This window comes from Pangasianodon hypophthalmus, chromosome 14 (assembly GCF_027358585.1).
Source record: "Pangasianodon hypophthalmus isolate fPanHyp1 chromosome 14, fPanHyp1.pri, whole genome shotgun sequence".
Lineage (NCBI taxonomy): Eukaryota > Metazoa > Chordata > Actinopteri > Siluriformes > Pangasiidae > Pangasianodon > Pangasianodon hypophthalmus.
In genome coordinates, this window is record NC_069723.1 from 23,770,287 (window position 1) to 23,788,415 (window position 18,129).

At 39.1% G+C, this 18,129-nt stretch overlaps 2 protein-coding genes across 7 annotated transcripts; one reads left to right on the top strand and one right to left on the bottom strand.

Annotated features, from left to right (window-relative positions):
* Positions 1 to 332: 332 nt before the first annotated feature.
* Positions 333 to 10,352, top strand: LOC113539322 (protein ENL-like). Of its 6 annotated transcripts, XR_008303594.1 has the most exons (13): positions 339 to 496; positions 1,138 to 1,281; positions 1,367 to 1,492; positions 2,778 to 3,088; positions 3,734 to 3,938; positions 4,102 to 4,186; positions 5,582 to 5,690; positions 5,914 to 6,013; positions 6,109 to 6,168; positions 6,281 to 6,352; positions 7,572 to 7,814; positions 9,599 to 9,743; positions 10,055 to 10,352. XR_008303594.1 is itself a non-coding variant. In XM_026935026.3 (11 exons), exons 1-11 carry the CDS (start codon positions 494 to 496, stop codon positions 7,698 to 7,700), a joined length of 1,296 nt encoding a protein of 431 aa, XP_026790827.3. In that variant the 5' UTR covers positions 333 to 493; the 3' UTR covers positions 7,701 to 8,124. The 6 variants fall into 6 exon arrangements, 5 of the variants coding, with proteins under 5 accessions (XP_026790827.3, XP_053095735.1, XP_053095736.1 ...); XM_026935026.3 differs by lacking the exons at positions 9,599 to 9,743; positions 10,055 to 10,352 and having other exon boundaries at positions 333 to 496; positions 1,186 to 1,281; positions 7,572 to 8,124; XM_053239760.1 differs by lacking the exons at positions 9,599 to 9,743; positions 10,055 to 10,352 and having other exon boundaries at positions 7,572 to 8,124.
* Positions 8,265 to 18,082, bottom strand: LOC117599030 (E3 ubiquitin/ISG15 ligase TRIM25). Its single transcript, XM_053239572.1, has 12 exons — positions 17,449 to 18,082; positions 16,719 to 16,814; positions 16,275 to 16,508; positions 15,922 to 16,081; positions 15,487 to 15,546; positions 14,812 to 15,335; positions 12,274 to 12,939; positions 10,739 to 10,834; positions 10,346 to 10,579; positions 9,997 to 10,156; positions 9,592 to 9,651; positions 8,265 to 9,418 (listed from the first exon to the last, which is right to left on the bottom strand). The coding sequence occupies exons 1-12, from the start codon at positions 18,037 to 18,039 to the stop codon at positions 8,886 to 8,888; spliced, it is 3,414 nt and encodes a 1,137-aa protein (XP_053095547.1). The 5' UTR covers positions 18,040 to 18,082; the 3' UTR covers positions 8,265 to 8,885.
* Positions 18,083 to 18,129: the final 47 nt, after the last annotated feature.

Below are 18,129 nucleotides of genomic sequence, written 5' to 3' on the forward strand. Positions count from 1 at the left end.
TATTACTTGTGTAATATTATTATTAATACACAATACAGGGTGTCCCAAAAGTCTCCATACGTAGGGGAAATTAACACTTTTTAGCAAAATGTCTTCCAAGATTTTTCATGCTTAGTTTTTTTTTTTTTTTTTCAGATAGCCTTTAAAAATGCCTTTGACAAAAGAAGAACATATTGAAATCAATCTCATAAATACATAATATTTTTATATTTCTTACTTTAATTCGTGTCAGTTTTACACAGGGGAAAATAGACCAATCAAACAGTCGTGTAGACGTGTTGGACCCAGGTGAAGGTCAAAGGTCAGGCCGGTCTGTGTTTCACCATGCGGCAGTGTTTGCACTCTGGGGTGACAGACTGACTCAACAAAATGGTTTCACACACAGACTCAGCTTAAAAGAGCTTTTACTGTACACACTACTGGTGTGTGTGTGTGTGTGTGTGAGAGAGAGAGAGAGAGAGAGAGAGAGAGAGAAAACTGATCCAAGACACAGATGGTAAGAATGAATTTAATCAGTAAAATAAACCAGTGCTGAATTTTACAGCCAGTTTGAGCTCATTTTATTATCATTGTGGATGTCTTTGCTGTTGGATTTCAGTGTTTTGCCAGCTGTAAAAAGGTTTTCAGCATGCAATCAAATTCCTAAATGTTTAAATCAACAACAAGGACTTGTGTTTATGAAGCCAAAAGCTTCAGACAAAGTCTGCAACAATATTTTATCAATGCAGTGATCAATTACGTTACAGGACACAGTATTTCTACAGCATACAGATCTATATCTCTGTCTCATTGCAAGCTCAGAACAAAGACATGAGCACATTTTTGAATATTATCCTCTCTGCTCTTTATCAGCTGTTAGGGTCAGGGGTGTGTGTTTCAGCAGTTTGTGTCAGATTAGCATGCTTCATCAGTGTGGATGAGATTATAAAATCAGTTAACTGAATTACTTTTTTTCTTTAAGAACCTTTAACTACTTAAGAACATGTTTACTGACTACATGTATTTATATAAAAACATATTATGCCAGATCTGATCATAATTAAATGCATATAGTGTCACAACAATTCTGTGAAAATGTCTTCTATTACTGTGAGTAAATGTTTTTGCCCCCATCACTCTGCCCTTACTTATCAAAAGGAGGAGCATAAGAAAGTTTGTTTTAACTGCGACCTTTTCCTGAACCAGGAGAGCAACCCACCGGTCAGTCACCTACGCTATGAGAAGCTCACGTTTAACAACAAGAAACACAAGTTCCACCACAAAGTCGTCAAAACTGGAGGGGTGAGTTCAGTCGAGTTGCTCTGGTTCTCTAATTGCTCCCAATCCTGTGATCTTTCTTTCTCAGTTGCTCCGTTTCTCCTCTCAGGTCATGGTTGTACCTGAAGGAACTGAAATGATGCCCAGAGCTGGTGTGGATTATTCCATGCTGTCTACGACCGCATTATCTGCCGTCTCAGACCACAAAAAGATCAAATCGCACCAGGCTATGAAGGTTAGTACATTTTGTTATGGATCAGCACTAGTCAAAATTTTCTCAGGGGTTCTCAAACACTTTGTAGCCAGGGACCCCTTTAACTATAAAATAAATTCCAATGACCCTGTCAGCATGTCAGCACGTATTTATTAGAAGAACATTACTAAATGTGCACAATTATACTGTACTTTTCTTTATTATTTGAGCCATAGAGCTTTCTATTCATGAACTGTCCACTGAGAGAACACATTAAGTCCCAGTAGATGTTATTTATCGGCTATAGGAGTTAGTGAAATTTGGATTCAACCCATTTAAAGGTGACCAGTCAAACAGGCTAACTGAGTATAAGAATTCAGTAATAAATATACTAACTTTAATAATAGTGCTTTGTGATTTCCACCTCTGTAACTAAATTAGAAAGTCATGGACGACCTGGCAATGCTTACATTTTATTGTTTACTTGTGGAATCTTTTATTTGATTGTTGTTGTTTTTTTTTGTTGTTCTTTTTTCAGTTTATCATATCATATCATATTAACATCTGGTGCCTGCTTAAATTTTGATAATATAAATGATAACATTTAACATTGTTGGTTATTAGAATAGTAATAACACCAACCAAGTATATACATTACATGGCCAAAAGTATGTGGTGATGTGGTACGGGTGACCATCACACCCATACATGGTTCTTTCCCAAGCTGTTACCACAAAGTATGAAACGCACAATCGTAATGAATGTCTTTGTATGCTGTAACATTACAGTTTCCTTTCACTGGAACTAAGAGCCCCAAAACTGTTCCAGTGTAACAGAGCTCCGTGAAGACAATCCCCACAAAATCATAGAAGAAACAACATGGGAAAAATAAGAATAAGAGCAAATAAAAATGGAGGAAATCATAAAATTAAAGTTTGTAAAAGAAAAGCATGAATAAAATGAAATAAAAAATAAAACAAGAATACAATTTGCTTTTGCATTGAGCAAACCTGCAGTACTAGATCTTAGTGAATATACAGGGACAGAATCCAGAATAGATGATGGTGCTAATCTATTCAGTGCTTTACAACTTTAAGATAAAGTCTAAACGAGACCAGTGTAAGGATTGGTGTAGTCTTGCGTGTTGTCTCTTGTGTGTTCTGTTAGCTGCAGCCTGTCAATTAGCTTCTCTGGCAACCCAGTAAACAATTCATTAAACATACCAGTCAGCATGAGCTCTGAGTAATAAATCAGCACAGTGCAGAAGATTACACTGATATTTTCTCCTCATTTTTAGCATTTATACTCTCAAAACTCTCACCTTTAGGAGCCAAATAAAGACAGAGCAGGTGGGGTGGGAAAAGGCCACAAACACTACAAACCAAACAGAGAGCACAGAGAGCACAAAAACTCTGAGAGCAAGACCACTTCCAGAGAGAGAGAGCATGTTGGAGGGAAGTCCACACTGGAGCTGTCATCTTCCTCCTCCTCGAGGAAAAGCACAGAGAACCGGGGGAAGGACGAGGGCAAAAACATGGCCAAAGTGGCCTTTAAAGAACCCAAAAACACCACCAGAGAGTCCAAACGGCCTTCATCCACTACCAAGTCGTCGAATCTGAGCACCAAAAAACTGAAGAGGTTAGGCAGGTCATAATCTTATAATCTATTAATAATCTTCCATCATATTTCCATTATCTTAAATGACAACCTATTTACAGTTTTATATTATTTGTTAATTACCTTTTAATCTATTCATAATCTCATATTTGTCATAATCTGTTATCATCTTTTATCTAAATTTTGTAGTCTATTAATGATATACTCGTATTCTCACATATTTTATAATCTGCTCATGATTTTATTTATATATGTCATAATCTTTTCCATAATTAAATTGTGACCTACTTATAATTGTATAGAATCTGCTAATAATTGTGTAATTTTTCTGTAATTTTATATTTCACATAGTCTCTTCATAATTATACATTAAAATCTACTTTTATTCACATTTTTAATTGTCTGTCATAATCTGCTCATGGCACATCTGTTCTAATCTGTTCATAATCTTGTTATAATCAACTCCTATCTTATAGCCATCATACGGTAATCTAACGTCAGTGATAGTGCAGCAGTGTTTTTCAGATTAAGCAGTCAGAGTGTGCTTGTCTAGACATTTATTCATATTTAATAGCTTAGTTAATCGTCCAACAGAAAAATATGAAGATTATTAAATTGCTACTACATTATTAAAAACATTGTGATGATGTGTGTTTACCCCTTAAGCTTGAAGGGATGTAAAGAAGGAGGCTCCATCACCATCTCCTCCCGGATCTCCTCAACCTCTGCTGCGCCTCCCTCCACCTACCTGGAGAAGAAAGGGACGAAAGAAAAAGGCCACTGGGTAAAAAGGAGACATGAGACTCTGGTAGTGAAGAGACGGACAGATTCAGATTGTAATTCAGAAGACGAGACTTTGTCTAGATCTGTGGTGAGGCAAGCTAATGACTCTAAGCAGTGTTTGCTAGCTGTTTAAAGATTTGAACTTGTTTTGAAACTTGTATTTTGTAACTAAATTGCTTGTTATACCTTGATGGGAATTAAATTAGCTACATGACACTGTGATGATCATGTAACTGTGTGTTTCTCTGAAGCAGTCAGTCCAGTCCACTTCATCCAGTTCCTGCTCCACTTCTGGCTCTGACTCCGAGTTTGAGCCCTTGCAGATGCAAAGCCAAGGTATGAGCTGAGAGAGACTAAATGGATGTAGGCCCTGATGTACTAAAGGTGTGTGTGTGTGTGTGTGTGTGTTTGTGCGTTAGCATCTGCAGTGTGATTTATTGCAGCCTAAAAGTCATTTAGCATGACTATCTCATCACCTTTAGCCTGCACTACACTTAGGTTTCAGTTTCAGAAATCTAATTTAAATACTGTTTCCATAACCTACTGTGAGGGAAATTTGTCAGTCTGATCTTAAAGGGGGCCTTGTCTTCAGAACCTTCCCTGTTTTGGTAAAATATGATATTGAGAAGATAGAGATTTATGAACATAGGACTTAGAGAACATAGCACTTTAAAAAAAAAGAAAACTTTGAGAATCTATTACTTTGAGAACATGCATCTTGGAGAACCTAGGATTTTGAGAACATGGGATTTTGAGAACCTCTGACTTTAAGAAGACTTTTACAACCTAGGACTTAGGGAAGACGTTGAGAACATTGGAATTTGATAACATGGGACTTTGAAAAGCTGAGACTTTGAGAATATAGGACTTTGAGAAGTGAGGGCTTTGAGAACATAGACTAAAAAGTTTGGCCAAAAGTTTGCGGACACCTGACCATAACATTCATACAGCATGTGCTTGTTGAACATCCCATTCCAGATTTAGTTCCAATTATCCTCCACTCCTCTGGGAAAGCTTTCCACTACATTTTGGAGCGTGGCTGTAGGGACTTGCCCATTGAGCCACAAGAGCATTAGTGAGGTCAGGTACTGATGTTGGGTGAGGAGGCCTGGGGGGCAGTCACCATTCCAGTTCATCCCACAGGTGTTCAGTGGGGTTGGGATCAGGGCTCTGTACAGGCCACTCGAGTTCTACCACTCCAACCTTGGAACTTCATGTGATAATGACAATGTGCACAGGGGCTTTGTCATGCTGGAACAGGTTTGTGCCCCTTAGTTCCAGTGAAGGAAATTGTAATGTTATAGCCTACAAAGACATTCTATACAATTGTGTGCTTCCAAATTTGTGGCAACAGTTTGGGGAAGAACCACATATGGGTGTGATGGTCAGGTGTTCGCAAACTTTTGGCTATATAGTGTATTTCTTTGAGAACATGGGACTTTGAGAACCCAGTGCTTTTGTGAACATGAGACTTTGAGGAGTGAGGAATTTTTGAACCTAGGACTGAGAATATAAGACGGTGAGGAACAAATGACCTCAGGAACAGGGGACTCTCAGAACATGTTACTTTGGCAACGTTGGCCTCAGGAACAGGTGACCCTGGGAAGACAAGACTCAGGTTAGGAGTTTGAGTTTCTTCATAAGCGGGATTTAAAGAACATGGGCTAGGTAGAGACTATGCTAATAGACAATGCTAATAGATTACTGAAAGTATGAGAATATTGTATGCAGGACCTTTACACGCCATGGTGGAACATCTGCCTTCAGAGCGCTCTGATGATGACAGAAGCTCAGAGGTGGAGACGGGCATGAAGGCCACACCCACAGTCCAGGACTCATGGTACACACCACGTTTGGTTTGATTTTTGTAAGATGACTTCTTATAGCATTTGTTCTAAGCTTATTGTACATTAACAGATCCCTAACCTCCACTCACTGGTTTTATCACAGTTTATAATATTCTTTTGAGCCACAAGCTGCCAAGAGTTTCCATAGCATGAACCCTAAAGCTGTATTATATTTGTGGAAAGCCTGTATCAGTTTTTACTTGTGTTCACCTCCAGCTTGTTCATGGACAGTGACAGTGATGATGTTGAAGAGTCTCATCCACACAGCCAGGAGGTGCTGTCACCCATACCCAAACTCAGTACAAAGAACCTTAAGGTAAGTTATATATACAGGTCTTTCACTGAGACTGACAGACACAGAGGCCACACCTCCTTCACTGGGACTGACAGAGTTCTTGTATTTGTCTGTAGATGCTGGAGAAGAAGAACCCAGATTCCTGCAAAAGAGAAAAGGTTCTCAAGGGGGACAAGGTAGGAAGCGTAAATAAACCGAACCATTCAATAAATTTAATAAATGAAGGATATATTTCAGTAACTGGAACCATGACTATGTGGTGTATCAATGTGATTTTTGTCCTCTAAGGCTTACACAGAGGAGCTGGTGGACCTCCATCGCAGACTGATGGCTCTGAGAGAGAGGAACGTCTTACAACAGGTCAGAAACCAGCTTTATCTCTAATTCTTTTTCCAGACGAGAGTTTTCTAAAATCTGAATATATTCTGTTCCAATGACCCAGGCCTTCTCTGTAAATTTTGCTATTATAAAAGTCATTAATGTTATTTATTTAAATTGCCAAGCTGAGCAATTTTGACTCAGTGAGTCAATAACTCAAATGACTTAATGACTTACAGAGTAACTCACTGACTAACTCACTGGTGGATTCCCTCATTGACAGACTTATTGACTGACTGGCTAAATGGCTGGCTCTCTGACTGCCCCACTGACAAACAGACTCACTCATTTACTGATGGACTAACTCACTGAGTGATTTAGTGACTAACCAACTCACTTGCTTACTAAGGGACTAACTGACTGATTAACCTACTAACTTACTGAACCATGGACTGACTCAATGAAAAACATATTCACTTGCTTACTAACTGACTCACTGAGTGACACACTAACTTACAGAGTGACTCACAGACTGACTCACTCACTGACTTATTACTTGTGTAACTTACTGAATCACTGATAGACTTGCTCGCTGACTGACAAACTCATTGAATGACACTGTTCATTGCAGAGGGACTCACATACTGACTGAGACACTTATTGAATCACTGACTCACTGACTGACTCACTGACAAAGAGGCTCACTGGATCACTGACTGACTAACTCATTGAGTGACTACCCATCTTACAGTGTTTCACAGCCTGACTGGCTCACTGACTGGTTTGCTGACTGACTAATTTACTGATTAACTCACTAACTGACTCACTAACTGATTTTGACTCAGTTTCACTGATCACTGATTGACTCACTGATTCAGTGAAATTCTAACTAACTGACTAAGTGACTCACTCCCTGACCAGTTGACTGAATGACTCATTTGTTCACTGATTGACTCTTTTATTCACTGATTGACTCATTTATTCACCGATTGACTCTTTTATTCACTGATTGCCTGCCTGCCTGACTCACTGACTGATTAACAGACCAGCTGATATACAGACTGACTCACTGACACTTATTAACAAACACTAGTCATTTTTAAGGCTTACTTTGTATTTAATTGAAATAAACTGGACATCATCTCAAGACAAACTGACCCAAGTATATGAAATCAATGAACAATGAACAATCTTTTTTTTTCTGCTGTGGCTTCTTCACGCAAAATAAACATAAGAGTTAACACTTATTTGTTTTTTTTAGATAGTAAACCTTATTGAAAAGACGGGACACTTCAACGTCACCAAAACTACGTTTGACTTCGACCTTTTCTCGCTGGATGAATCCACTGTGCGTAAACTACAGAGCTACCTGCAGGCCAAGAGGACATGACGAAAGGAAATGCCTCGTCTGTTTTAAGCTCAGTGAAAACTCCTGCATGTACACAGAGCCTGAATACTGCACACTAATGGACACAATGAACATGGACATGGTTTGAAGGCGATAGTATGTTTTTGCACTACAGCTGAAAAATCAAAGCATTTGCACAGTGTACAGAACATGTATGTTGTATGGGAAATCACCACAAACAATGGACATTTTTATTACTAATTAGTTACATTTAAACACCTATTTGTGCCATGGACATAGCAGTGAGGCCATTTTTTGCTGAAGGTGTTTTTTTTTTTTTTTTTTTTTTGGCAAAAGTTATTGGTCACGTTCAAATACATTTTTGACTGTTTTCCTCTTCGTTCAGTCACCATTGCCATTGTATGTGAATTCCAGTGCTTTAGAATGAAAAATATGCTTCCCATCATACTGTGCTGTCTTCTTGTGATGCAAGTTAACATTCAACGTAAACAGATTTATAAAGTGTGTGAAGTTTATTTAACATTTACAGAAGGAGTCTCCAGTGTCATATACACTATATGGCCAAAAGTATGTGGACACCTGACCATCACACCCATATTTGGTTCCTCCCCAAACTGTTCCCACAAATTAGGAAGTCCACAATAGTATAGAATGTCTTTGTACCCTGGAACGTTACGATTTCCCCTTCGAGAGAGTTCAATCAAGACATGGTCTGCCAAGGTTCGTGCAGATGACCTCGAGTGTCCTGCACAAAGCAGCTAGGTTCTCAACCCCACTGAACACCTTTGGGATGAACTGGAATGCCAACAATGTACCAGGCTTTCTTGACCAACATCAGGGCCTGACCTCACTAATGCTCCTGTGGTTTAAATTCCCACAGCCATGTTCCAAATTTCTTGCCAGAAGAGTGGAGGCTGTTATAGCAGCACTCTGATATTCAACAAGCACATACGAGTATGATGGTCAGGTGTCTGCATACTTTTGACCACATAGTGTATATAGTATATTTGCATACATAGAGAAGTCAACATTTACATTAACAAAGTGATAACGATCAGTTTTACAAGACATGATCCAGGAAGGAGCTGTTCCCATATCTCCAACATTTTATAAAAGTGTCCAGATAAATACTATGATCTATGGTATTAAAACCTGCACAAAGATCTAGCAACACAAGCAATTTCACTGAACATTTTTGCTAACATTTCATTTTGGATCACATAACCTTATAATCGAGTCATAATGAACTATCCTGAACCCAGCGTATAGAGGCTGAGTGAATGTGGTGTGGACTCTGTGGAGGAGCCTCATCGTGTCAGAGATGTTGTAGAAAGACAGAGTTCCTGCACTGTGATCCACATACACTCCTATTCTGGAGGATGCTGGACCTCGGAGCTCAGTTTTAGTTTCATTGTGCTGGAAAAAAAAAGAATGAAAAAAACACCCCAGACTCCAGGACAGACTATTGAGTCCAAATTCACACTCATAACGCTGTCCTTTCCTGCTGATCTCTTTATATGAGACTGATATGGTCACACCAACAGCCCCACTCCACTCCACCTCCCAGTAACAGCGTCCACACACACTCTCCTTACTCAACACCTGAGGCCTGTATTCAAATCTCTCTGGATGATCAGAGTATTGTTGTCGTGTACTACTAAGCGTCACCGCTTTGTTCTCCTCAGAGAGAATGAGTTGACGATGTGCTGTATTGGGATCCAGAGTCAGATAACAGAAATCTAAAACAATAAAAGGTTCATAGGTTAGATGTTAATCACAGGAGACACCTGTTTGTGTTTCTATCTTCCTAATGATGCTCTATATGAAATATTTTAATTATTACCCAACATCAGTCATTCGGTAAAAATGGATCAGCTAAAATAGTGTGTGTGTGTGTGTGTTTTACACCTACACTGCAGAAAATCTTCTCTGCTCTTTGGTTCTGAGGGTGAAATCATCTGAACTGCTGCAGCTGTGGGAACACAGAGACAAAATGAAGATGTAAAAAATGACATGGAAACAGATCTGGTTTCAGACAGAGGCATCTATAATATCACCTTTTCAGTGAGGCATCTGTCCAGATTTTTAACTTAATGCATCAACAATAATTTCTTATTATTGTAAGATTAGTTTGTGGATTTGTGATTAAGTTCTGTTGATTTTGTTTGTTTGATAGATTTACCTTGATGTAATTTACAAGGCTAATGCTAATATTTTGTGATTTTATGCAGTCTTCTTCCTGCTTACTTCTTATTACTGTTATATGAATTTTATGGCTCTCTTTAATGTCATGCAGAACAAATGTTTGCTTGTTTACCTTGCTGATGAATTTTGTTAAATTCCTTCTCACAGATTTCCTCAAATTGTTTTTTCAGATCTGAGAGAGATTTCCTCACTCCATCAAATGAGAGATGTTGATTGACAGTGATGCTGGGTGAGACCTCACATCCAGGAGGAACACAGAGAGACGGGAAACTCTACAGAGAGGAAACACATAATAAAGAGGAAGAAAAGTGTTCAAGAGGAATGAATGAATCTCAGACTGAATCAGACACAAAGACACACTTGTGATCTCAGACAGGAACATTTATTGTTGCTGTAATGAGCTTTTAGGAGGAAACTTTGTGAGGAACAGCGGCCTCTGTAGATCAGACAGTGAGTGTTACCTGGAGGAAGTGGATGTGATCGTGTGTGTGTGAAAGCTGCTCCAGCTCAGTGACTCTCCTCTTATGATCAGCAATCTCCTGCTCCAGTTGCTTCAGGAGTCGTTCAGCTCGACTCAGTTCAGCTTCCTCCTGAGCTCTGATCAGCTTCTTCACCTCCGAGCGCTTTTTCTCCATGGAGCTGATCAGCTCAGTAAAGATCCTCTCACTGTCATCTACTGCTGCCTGTGAACGCTTCTGTTAGGATACACACACACACACACACACACACACACACACACATACACGATGGAAGTGTGTTTAAAGAGCAACTCTTTATCTTACAGTGACCCTATATGAGTATGTGTGTGTGTGTGTGTGTGTGTGTGTGTGTATGTGTGTGTGTTCCATCCTCACCTTAATAGTGTCTACAGCGTGTTTCAGCTCCTGCACCTTCTTCTGCTTCTCCTGGATCCTCTGCTGGGATTTCATCTGCTCCTCTTTTACCTCATTCTGAGACCAAATAAATTATATTTTATTATTTCTGCATCAGGAGCTCAGTGTGTAAATATTAACTGCAGCTAAAGAGTTAAAGGAAAACGCCACCCTGAAATACACTGAATACGTATACAGTGAACTATTTGTGATGTGTTTAGCGATTCTGGTGCTAGGTTGTTCGTTGTTGATGTATTTTCATTATTTCTGTGAGAAGTTAGCAGTTGCTGTGCTGTGTTGTCATCACAGGAGGACATTGTTATGTGCTGTTACACTGGCGTTAAATAAGTGAGTTTTTTAGTTTAAAAGTGATATTAACTTAGTTAATCAATATTCATTGTAGGCATACATCGATACCATTTTTCAGACCAAGTTCAAGTAAAAAATATGACTCCAGCTTAGCAACTCAATTGTCAAGAATGTCTTTCTCTTTGCTGGAACTAAAGGGCTCAAACCCTTTATATGATAATGCCTCTGTGAACAAAGTGAGATCAATGAAGACATCGTTTGCCAAAGTTGGTTTGGAAACACTCAAGTGTCCTGCACAGAGCCCTGACCTCAACCCCACTGCACACCTTTGGGATGAATTGGAACTCCGACTGCAGCCCAGATCTCCTCATCCAACATCAGTGCCTGATCCCACTAATGGCTGAATGATCACAAATCCCCACAGCCACACTCCAAAATCCAGTGGAAAGCCTTCCCAGAAAGGTGTAGGCTGTTACAGCAGCAAAGGGGGGTCCAACTCCATATTAATGCCATGCATTTGGAATTGGATGTTCAACTTGGACATATGGGTGTCATGGTCAAGTGTCCACATACTTTTGCCCATATAGTGTATGTCCAGTCCACTTGCCACATACACTAGGCTTACATCACATATCACCTGGTACTGGATGTTTCTGTTAGGGTATCTTTTATGAATACAAGTAAATAATGTCAGTATCAGCATCGATGCTTCCCTAATTCATTGCACTGAAATACATCAGGAACTGTTTTACCGTCTCACTTTCTGCCAGATAAAGTTCACTTTTTAACTGTAGTCCATCCCAATGAATACACAATATTTAATGTGTATTCATACATTGCTCTCAGTATCAGACACAAATCAATTTTTAAAATGCCCAGAGCAAAAAAAAAAAAACAAAAAAAAACCCATAACTGAACATAAAATCTGATATATAAAATACTTAAAAGTAATATAAAACACATTAATATAATAATACAAAATAAGAATACTGTCATCTGTTCAATTTAATAATCTGTAAAAAGTTATTGTATGGGTGCTGGCTAGAAAAGTTAATTGATTATAGTCATAAAGATTATTTGTATATTTGTATAAACTTCCTTACCAGCAGCCTCTTTAATAAAAATTCTCTTCACAGTCTTTTCATGCATGCAACACATTGAAATGTTATTTTGTATTATATAACCAACTGAAGCGTTGCAGTTCTCACCTGTTTTTCAGTTCTTTCGGCTTTAGTTGAAACCGTATCATGGCCTTTGTGTTGATCCATCGTACACAGATAGCAGATGAAGCTTTGGTCAGTACGACAGTAGATCTCCATCAGTTTGTCGTGCTCAGAGCAGATCTTCTCTTGGAGCTCTGCACAGGCTTCAACCAACTTGTGCTTCTTAAAGGCAGGAGACTGATAGTGAGGTTGAAGATGATCTTCACAGTAGGAGGCCAGACACACCAGACAGGTCTTGAGAGCTTTGCGTTTTCTCCCAGTGCAGAAATCACACTCCACATCTCCAGGTCCAGTGTACCAGTGAGCAGGAGAAGCAGCTTGGTGTTCAGTCTTCTTCAGTTTCTCCACCACTTCAGCCAGCATGTTGTTCCTGCGTAGAACAGGCCTTGGAGTGAAAGTCTCTCTACACTGGGGGCAGCTGTAGACCCTCTTCTGATCTTCCTCATCCCAGAAGTGATTAATACACACCTTACAGAAACTGTGGCCACAGGGAGTAGTTACAGGATGCTTCAGGAGATCCAGACACACTGGACAGCTGAACTGATCCACTGACAACTGATCTACTGAAATACTGGCTTCTGCCATTTTCCTGCATGCACACACTCTGTGTCTGTGTGTGTGAGAGAGAGTGTGTGTGTGTGAGTGAGAGAGAGAGAGAGAGAGAGAGAGAAAGAAACAAAGCAGGTCTCCTCCTTCTTTGATGTTTTTGACCACTTAAAATGCTTTACCGCCACCTATTGGACTGGAGCATGGCACGCCAACATTAGGAAATCAGACTTTCTTTAAAATGCCACATTTATTAGTAAATTCCAGATTATTTCAAGAAATTAAGCACATTTTGTCAATTACTTCCGCATTTTGTCAATTACCTCCGCTTTCGTGTGCTGGAATCTACAAGAAACTAATGTGTATAGCTTGATGTCTGAGCCTATACAGATTTTGAAAGCTCTTGTCTACTTTTTGACTGTCCTGAATAAAGAGTCTGAACATACGGCTACTTGTACCAGACATACCTCCTCAATCCACTGCAGAAAATGGATTATTAGTTCTACTGTGAACATTGCTATTTTATTGGGTAATCGCTTCTGGATGAATGCTTTAACTTCAGGTATACTATATACAGTGGCTGCGGTAATTCCTTTAATTGGTCATTTTGAACCGTGAGTGTAAATATTCAAAGAACTGACACAGTACTGAGACTGACTTTTCTCTTCTGTAGTCTTTACTTGACAGCTTTTCATGCAGTGTTAGATTTACAATAGGCAAAAGAAAGAGCCAGGGTGAAATTACTCTTCTTGGTACTGTACAATACAATAATAAAATGGATTTTATTATTGCATGTATTTTGAAAGTTACTATCGCATGTATATCACACTGTGTTTGTCTTTATTGTTAATAGACGTATTACTACAACAACACATTATAGTTCGGCAGTAACAAAATGGCAGACTGGACTGAACTATATCGATTTTAAGGCTTGAGATACTCATCCATCCTATACACCCAGATTAGAACAGATATATAAGAGGAAGACACTTGAATAGTAGTATTAGTATTATTTACAAACACATACTGTATTTTCTTTTTTACACACACTTATTTTTAGGTCTCACCGGAGATGTTAAATTGGATTCATGACCAGGTTCTGGCTGGGCCTCTCAAGAACATTCACACACTTTTCCAAACACATTGTTTTGGATGTGTTTGGGTGACTGTCATACTGAAAGGTGAAATCTCACTCCAATCTGAGAGCCTGAGCTCCTTTGTGTAAGTTTTTGTCCTCTAGGAACTTTGACCAGTTCATGTTTCCCTCAGTCCTGATGAGTTTCTCAGGATGTGCGGCTGAAAAACATCCCCGAACATGATACTACCACCACCAAGCTTCACAGTGGAGATGAAATTGACCAGCTGATGAGCACTGGTTTGTTCCAGATGTAATGCTGGTCATTTAGACCAAAGAGTTGAATTTTGGTTTCATTAGCCCAGAGGTATTTAACCAGTTTGGTGTGAAAGAATTGCAGGAGGGGCACACATGAGATGTAAAATACTAAAAAATAAATATTTAAATGACTGTTTTAGACTTGCCAACCTTACACATTTTGCATAAGAGCTTGGCATTTTAACAGTGGAACACAAAAATACATCAAAAGAGCAGTCTTCTTTTTTCATTTCTCATAGTCTAAGAATCCTTTAGGTGGCTTTTGAGAATCTCCAAGTGAGCCATCATGTGTTTTTAACTGAGGAGGACCTCCTGTAACATAAAAACCTGCAGAGATGGTTGTTCTTCTGTCAGGTTCTCCCATCTCCACACATGAACTTTCATCAAAGTGACCCTCAAGTTCTTGGCCACCTCACTAACTAAAGCCCTTCTCTCTGTTTGCTCTTTTGGCTCCAGCTCTAAGAATCTTGGTGGTTTCAAAAATCTTCCATTTAAGAACAATGGAAGCCTATGTGCCAAGTACAAACCTGCAGAAGGTGTTTGGATACCTGAGTTTTAATTTTAACACTTTTACTAACATTTCATTTTGGATTAAATAACTTCACAGTTGAGTTAAAATTAAGGAGCCAGAACCCGGGGTACAGAGGCTGAGTGAATGTGGTGTGGACTGTGTGGAGGAGCCTCATCGTGTCAGAGACGCTGTAGAAGGACAGAGTTCCTGCACTGTGATCCACATACACTCCTATTCTGGAGGACGCTGGACCTCGGAGCTCAGTCTTAATGTCGTTGTGCCGGAAAGAGACAGAGGAAGAAGAACATCGCAGACTCCAGGATTGACTGTTGCATCCAAACACACAGTTATTACCGCCTCCTTTCCTGCTGATCTCTTTATATGAGACTGATATGTCCACATCACTGCTCCACTCCACCTCCCAGTAACAGCGTCCACACACACTCTCCTTACACAACACCTGAGTCCAGGAGTCAAATCTCTCTGGATGATCACAGTATTGCTGTTGTGTCCTACTGCGTGTCACCAGTCTGTTCTGCTCAGACAGACTGAGCTGACGATTTGCTGTGTTGGGATTCAGAGTCAGATAACAGAAATCTAAAACAATAAAATATCCACAGGTTAGATGTTAATCACAGGATTACAATACAGACACATTTATCTATCTTACATTTTCCTCTATCTATGTCTCTATGTCTACTTATTAAAAATGTGTGTATATGTATATGTGTGTGTGTGTTACACTTACACTGCAGAAAATCTTCTCTGCTTTTCAGTTCTGAGGGTAAAATCACCCGAACTGCTGCAGCTGTGAAGATAGAGAAAAAATGGAGATGGAAAAATTACATGCTGTAAAAATTTAAACGGTTAAGTATAAATACAAACAATTAGATGCCACGCAGGTTTCAGTGTTTACTGCTGTGTAGCTTCTCTTAAACTTAACCTCAGTTCTTAGCTAATGTTTGTACTATTTATTATGTGTGAAGTTCAGTAAGGTTAGTTTGTGGATTTGTGATAAAGTTCCACTGAGTAAGTTTACCCTGATGTAACTTACAATTTTAATGTCACATTAGCTTTAGTGAACATCTTATGTTGTTGTAAAGTTAGTCTTGTCACTGCTTAGTCTTATTTCTATACCAGCTGCAGAGCAAATTGATATATCCAGCAGGACAGCTTCTCTAACCTTGCGGATGAATTTTGTGGAATTCCTCCTCACAGATTTCCTCAAGTTGTGTTTTCAGATCTGAGAGAGATTTCCTCACTCCATCAAATGAGAGATGTTGATTGACAGTGAAGTTCGATGTCTCCACACATCCAGGAGAAACACAGAGAGACGGGAAACTCTACAGAAAGGAAACATAATGGAGAAGGAGAAAAATTGTACAAAGAGGAGTTAATCAATCTTAGACTGAATTAGAAAGACACAAAGACACACTTGTGATCTCAGACAGGAACATTTATTGTTGCTATAATGAGCTTTTAGGAGGAAACTTTGTGAGGAACAGCGGCCTCTGTAGATCAGACAGTGAGTGTTACCTGGAGGAAGTGGATGTGATCGTGTGTGTGTGAAAGCTGCTCCAGCTCAGTGACTCTCCTCTTATGATCAGCAATCTCCTGCTCCAGTTGCTTCAGGAGTCGTTCAGCTCGACTCAGTTCAGCTTCCTCCTGAGCTCTGATCAGCTTCTTCACCTCCGAGCGCTTTCTCTCCATGGAGCTGATCAGCTCAGTAAAGATCTTCTCACTGTCATCTACTGCTGCCTGTGAACGCTTCTGTTAGGAGACACACACAAACACAAAACAAGGAGCTACAATTAATGATCAGAAACTTCTTAATACTTCTTGATATATATATATATATATATATATATATATATATATATATATATATATATATATATATATATATCATAAATCATATATATCATACATCATACTGTGTATGTGTGTGTGTGTGTGTGTGTGTATGTGTTCACTCCTCACCTTAATAGTGTCCAAGGCCTGTTTCAGCTCCTGCACCTTCTTCTGCTTCTCCTGGATCCTCTGCTGGGATTTCATCTGCTCCTCTTTTAGCTCATTCTGAGATCAAATAAAATACATTTCATTATTTCTGTATCAGGAGATCAGCATGCCAATAGTAACTGCAGCTAAAGAATTTAAGGAAAACTCCACCCTGGTTATTGGACATTATTACTCACGTAGTTACAACAGTGTTTAGGAGAAAATCTTTAAAAATGACATTAACATACTTTTTACCTGTAAGCAATTCCAGTGATGTTACACTTTTTTTAATTTAATATGTATTCATACATTACTCTTTCAATATCAGGCACAAAAATGATGCTTTAAAATCACATTTTACATTCTCCATGGCACAAAAAAAAAAATAATAATTTTAAATGAAAACTAAAAATAATATAAAACTAAAAATTAATTAATATAATAATACCATCCTGTGTGCATTTTAATTTTCATTTGATTTAACCTGTAAAATGCTACTGTATGGGAGTCAGTAATAAAAAGTTTACTGATTATAGTTATGAATAGAACAAATTTATTTAACAGAGCCTTATGAAAAATTCACTTCACAATATTTACATTAATATAATACAAATGTTGAAATGTTATTTCATGTCCTATAACTGATTAAAGCAACTTAAAAACAACTATGTAAAAAAATTGCTCCAGAAATACAGTGGTTTCCGGTTCTCACCTGTTTTTCAGTTCTTTCTGCTTTAGTTGAAAGCGTATTGTGACCTTTGTGTTTGTCCATCGTACACAAGTAACAGATGAAGCTTTGGTCAGTACGACAGTAGATCTCAATCAGTTTGTTATGCTCAGAGCAGATCTTCTCTTGGAGCTCTGCACAGGCTTCAACCAACTTGTGCTTCTTAAAGGCAGGAGACTGATAGTGAGGTTTAAGATGATCTTCACAGTAGGAGGCCTGACACACCAGACAGGTCTTAACAGCTTTGTGTTTTCTCCCGGTGCAGAAATCACACTTCACATCTCCAGGTCCAGCGTAACAGTGAGCAGGAGAAGCAGCTTGGTGTTCAGTCTTCTTCAGTTTCTCCACCACTTCAGCCAGCATGTTGTTCCTGCGTAGAACAGGCCTTGGAGTGAAAGTCTCTCTACACTGGGGGCAGCTGTAGACGCCCTTCACATCCTCCTGATCCCAGCAGCCATTAATACACACCTTACAGAAACAATGTCCACAAGGAGTAGTCACAGGATCGCTCAGGAGATCCAGACACACTGGACAGATGAACTGATCCTGATCTACTGAAATACTGGCCTCTGCCATTTTCCTGCACACACTGCGAGAGAGAGAGAGAGAGAGTTTCTGAGTTTCGTTTTCTCTGAAATGAGCTTCCTGGTTCTGTGTGTGTTATAG

What these genes read in the sequence shown, in the direction of transcription:
- LOC113539322 (XM_053239760.1), top strand. An exon ending in AGCACCAAAAAACTGAAGAG is followed by an intron (nt 3,089 to 3,733) that starts GTTAGGCAGGTC and finishes TTACCCCTTAAG; the next exon opens with CTTGAAGGGATGTAAAGAAG. An exon ending in AGGTTCTCAAGGGGGACAAG is followed by an intron (nt 6,169 to 6,280) that starts GTAGGAAGCGTA and finishes TTGTCCTCTAAG; the next exon opens with GCTTACACAGAGGAGCTGGT.
- LOC117599030 (XM_053239572.1), bottom strand. Translation starts at nt 18,039, where the DNA reads ATGGCAGAGGCCAGTATTTCAGTAGATCAGGATCAGTTCATCTGTCCA. An exon ending in AGGCCTTGGACACTATTAAG is followed by an intron (nt 16,509 to 16,718) that starts GTGAGGAGTGAA and finishes GTCTCCTAACAG; the next exon opens with AAGCGTTCACAGGCAGCAGT. An exon ending in CCGAAAGAACTGAAAAACAG is followed by an intron (nt 10,835 to 12,273) that starts GTGAGAACTGCA and finishes ATTTGGTCTCAG; the next exon opens with AATGAGGTAAAAGAGGAGCA.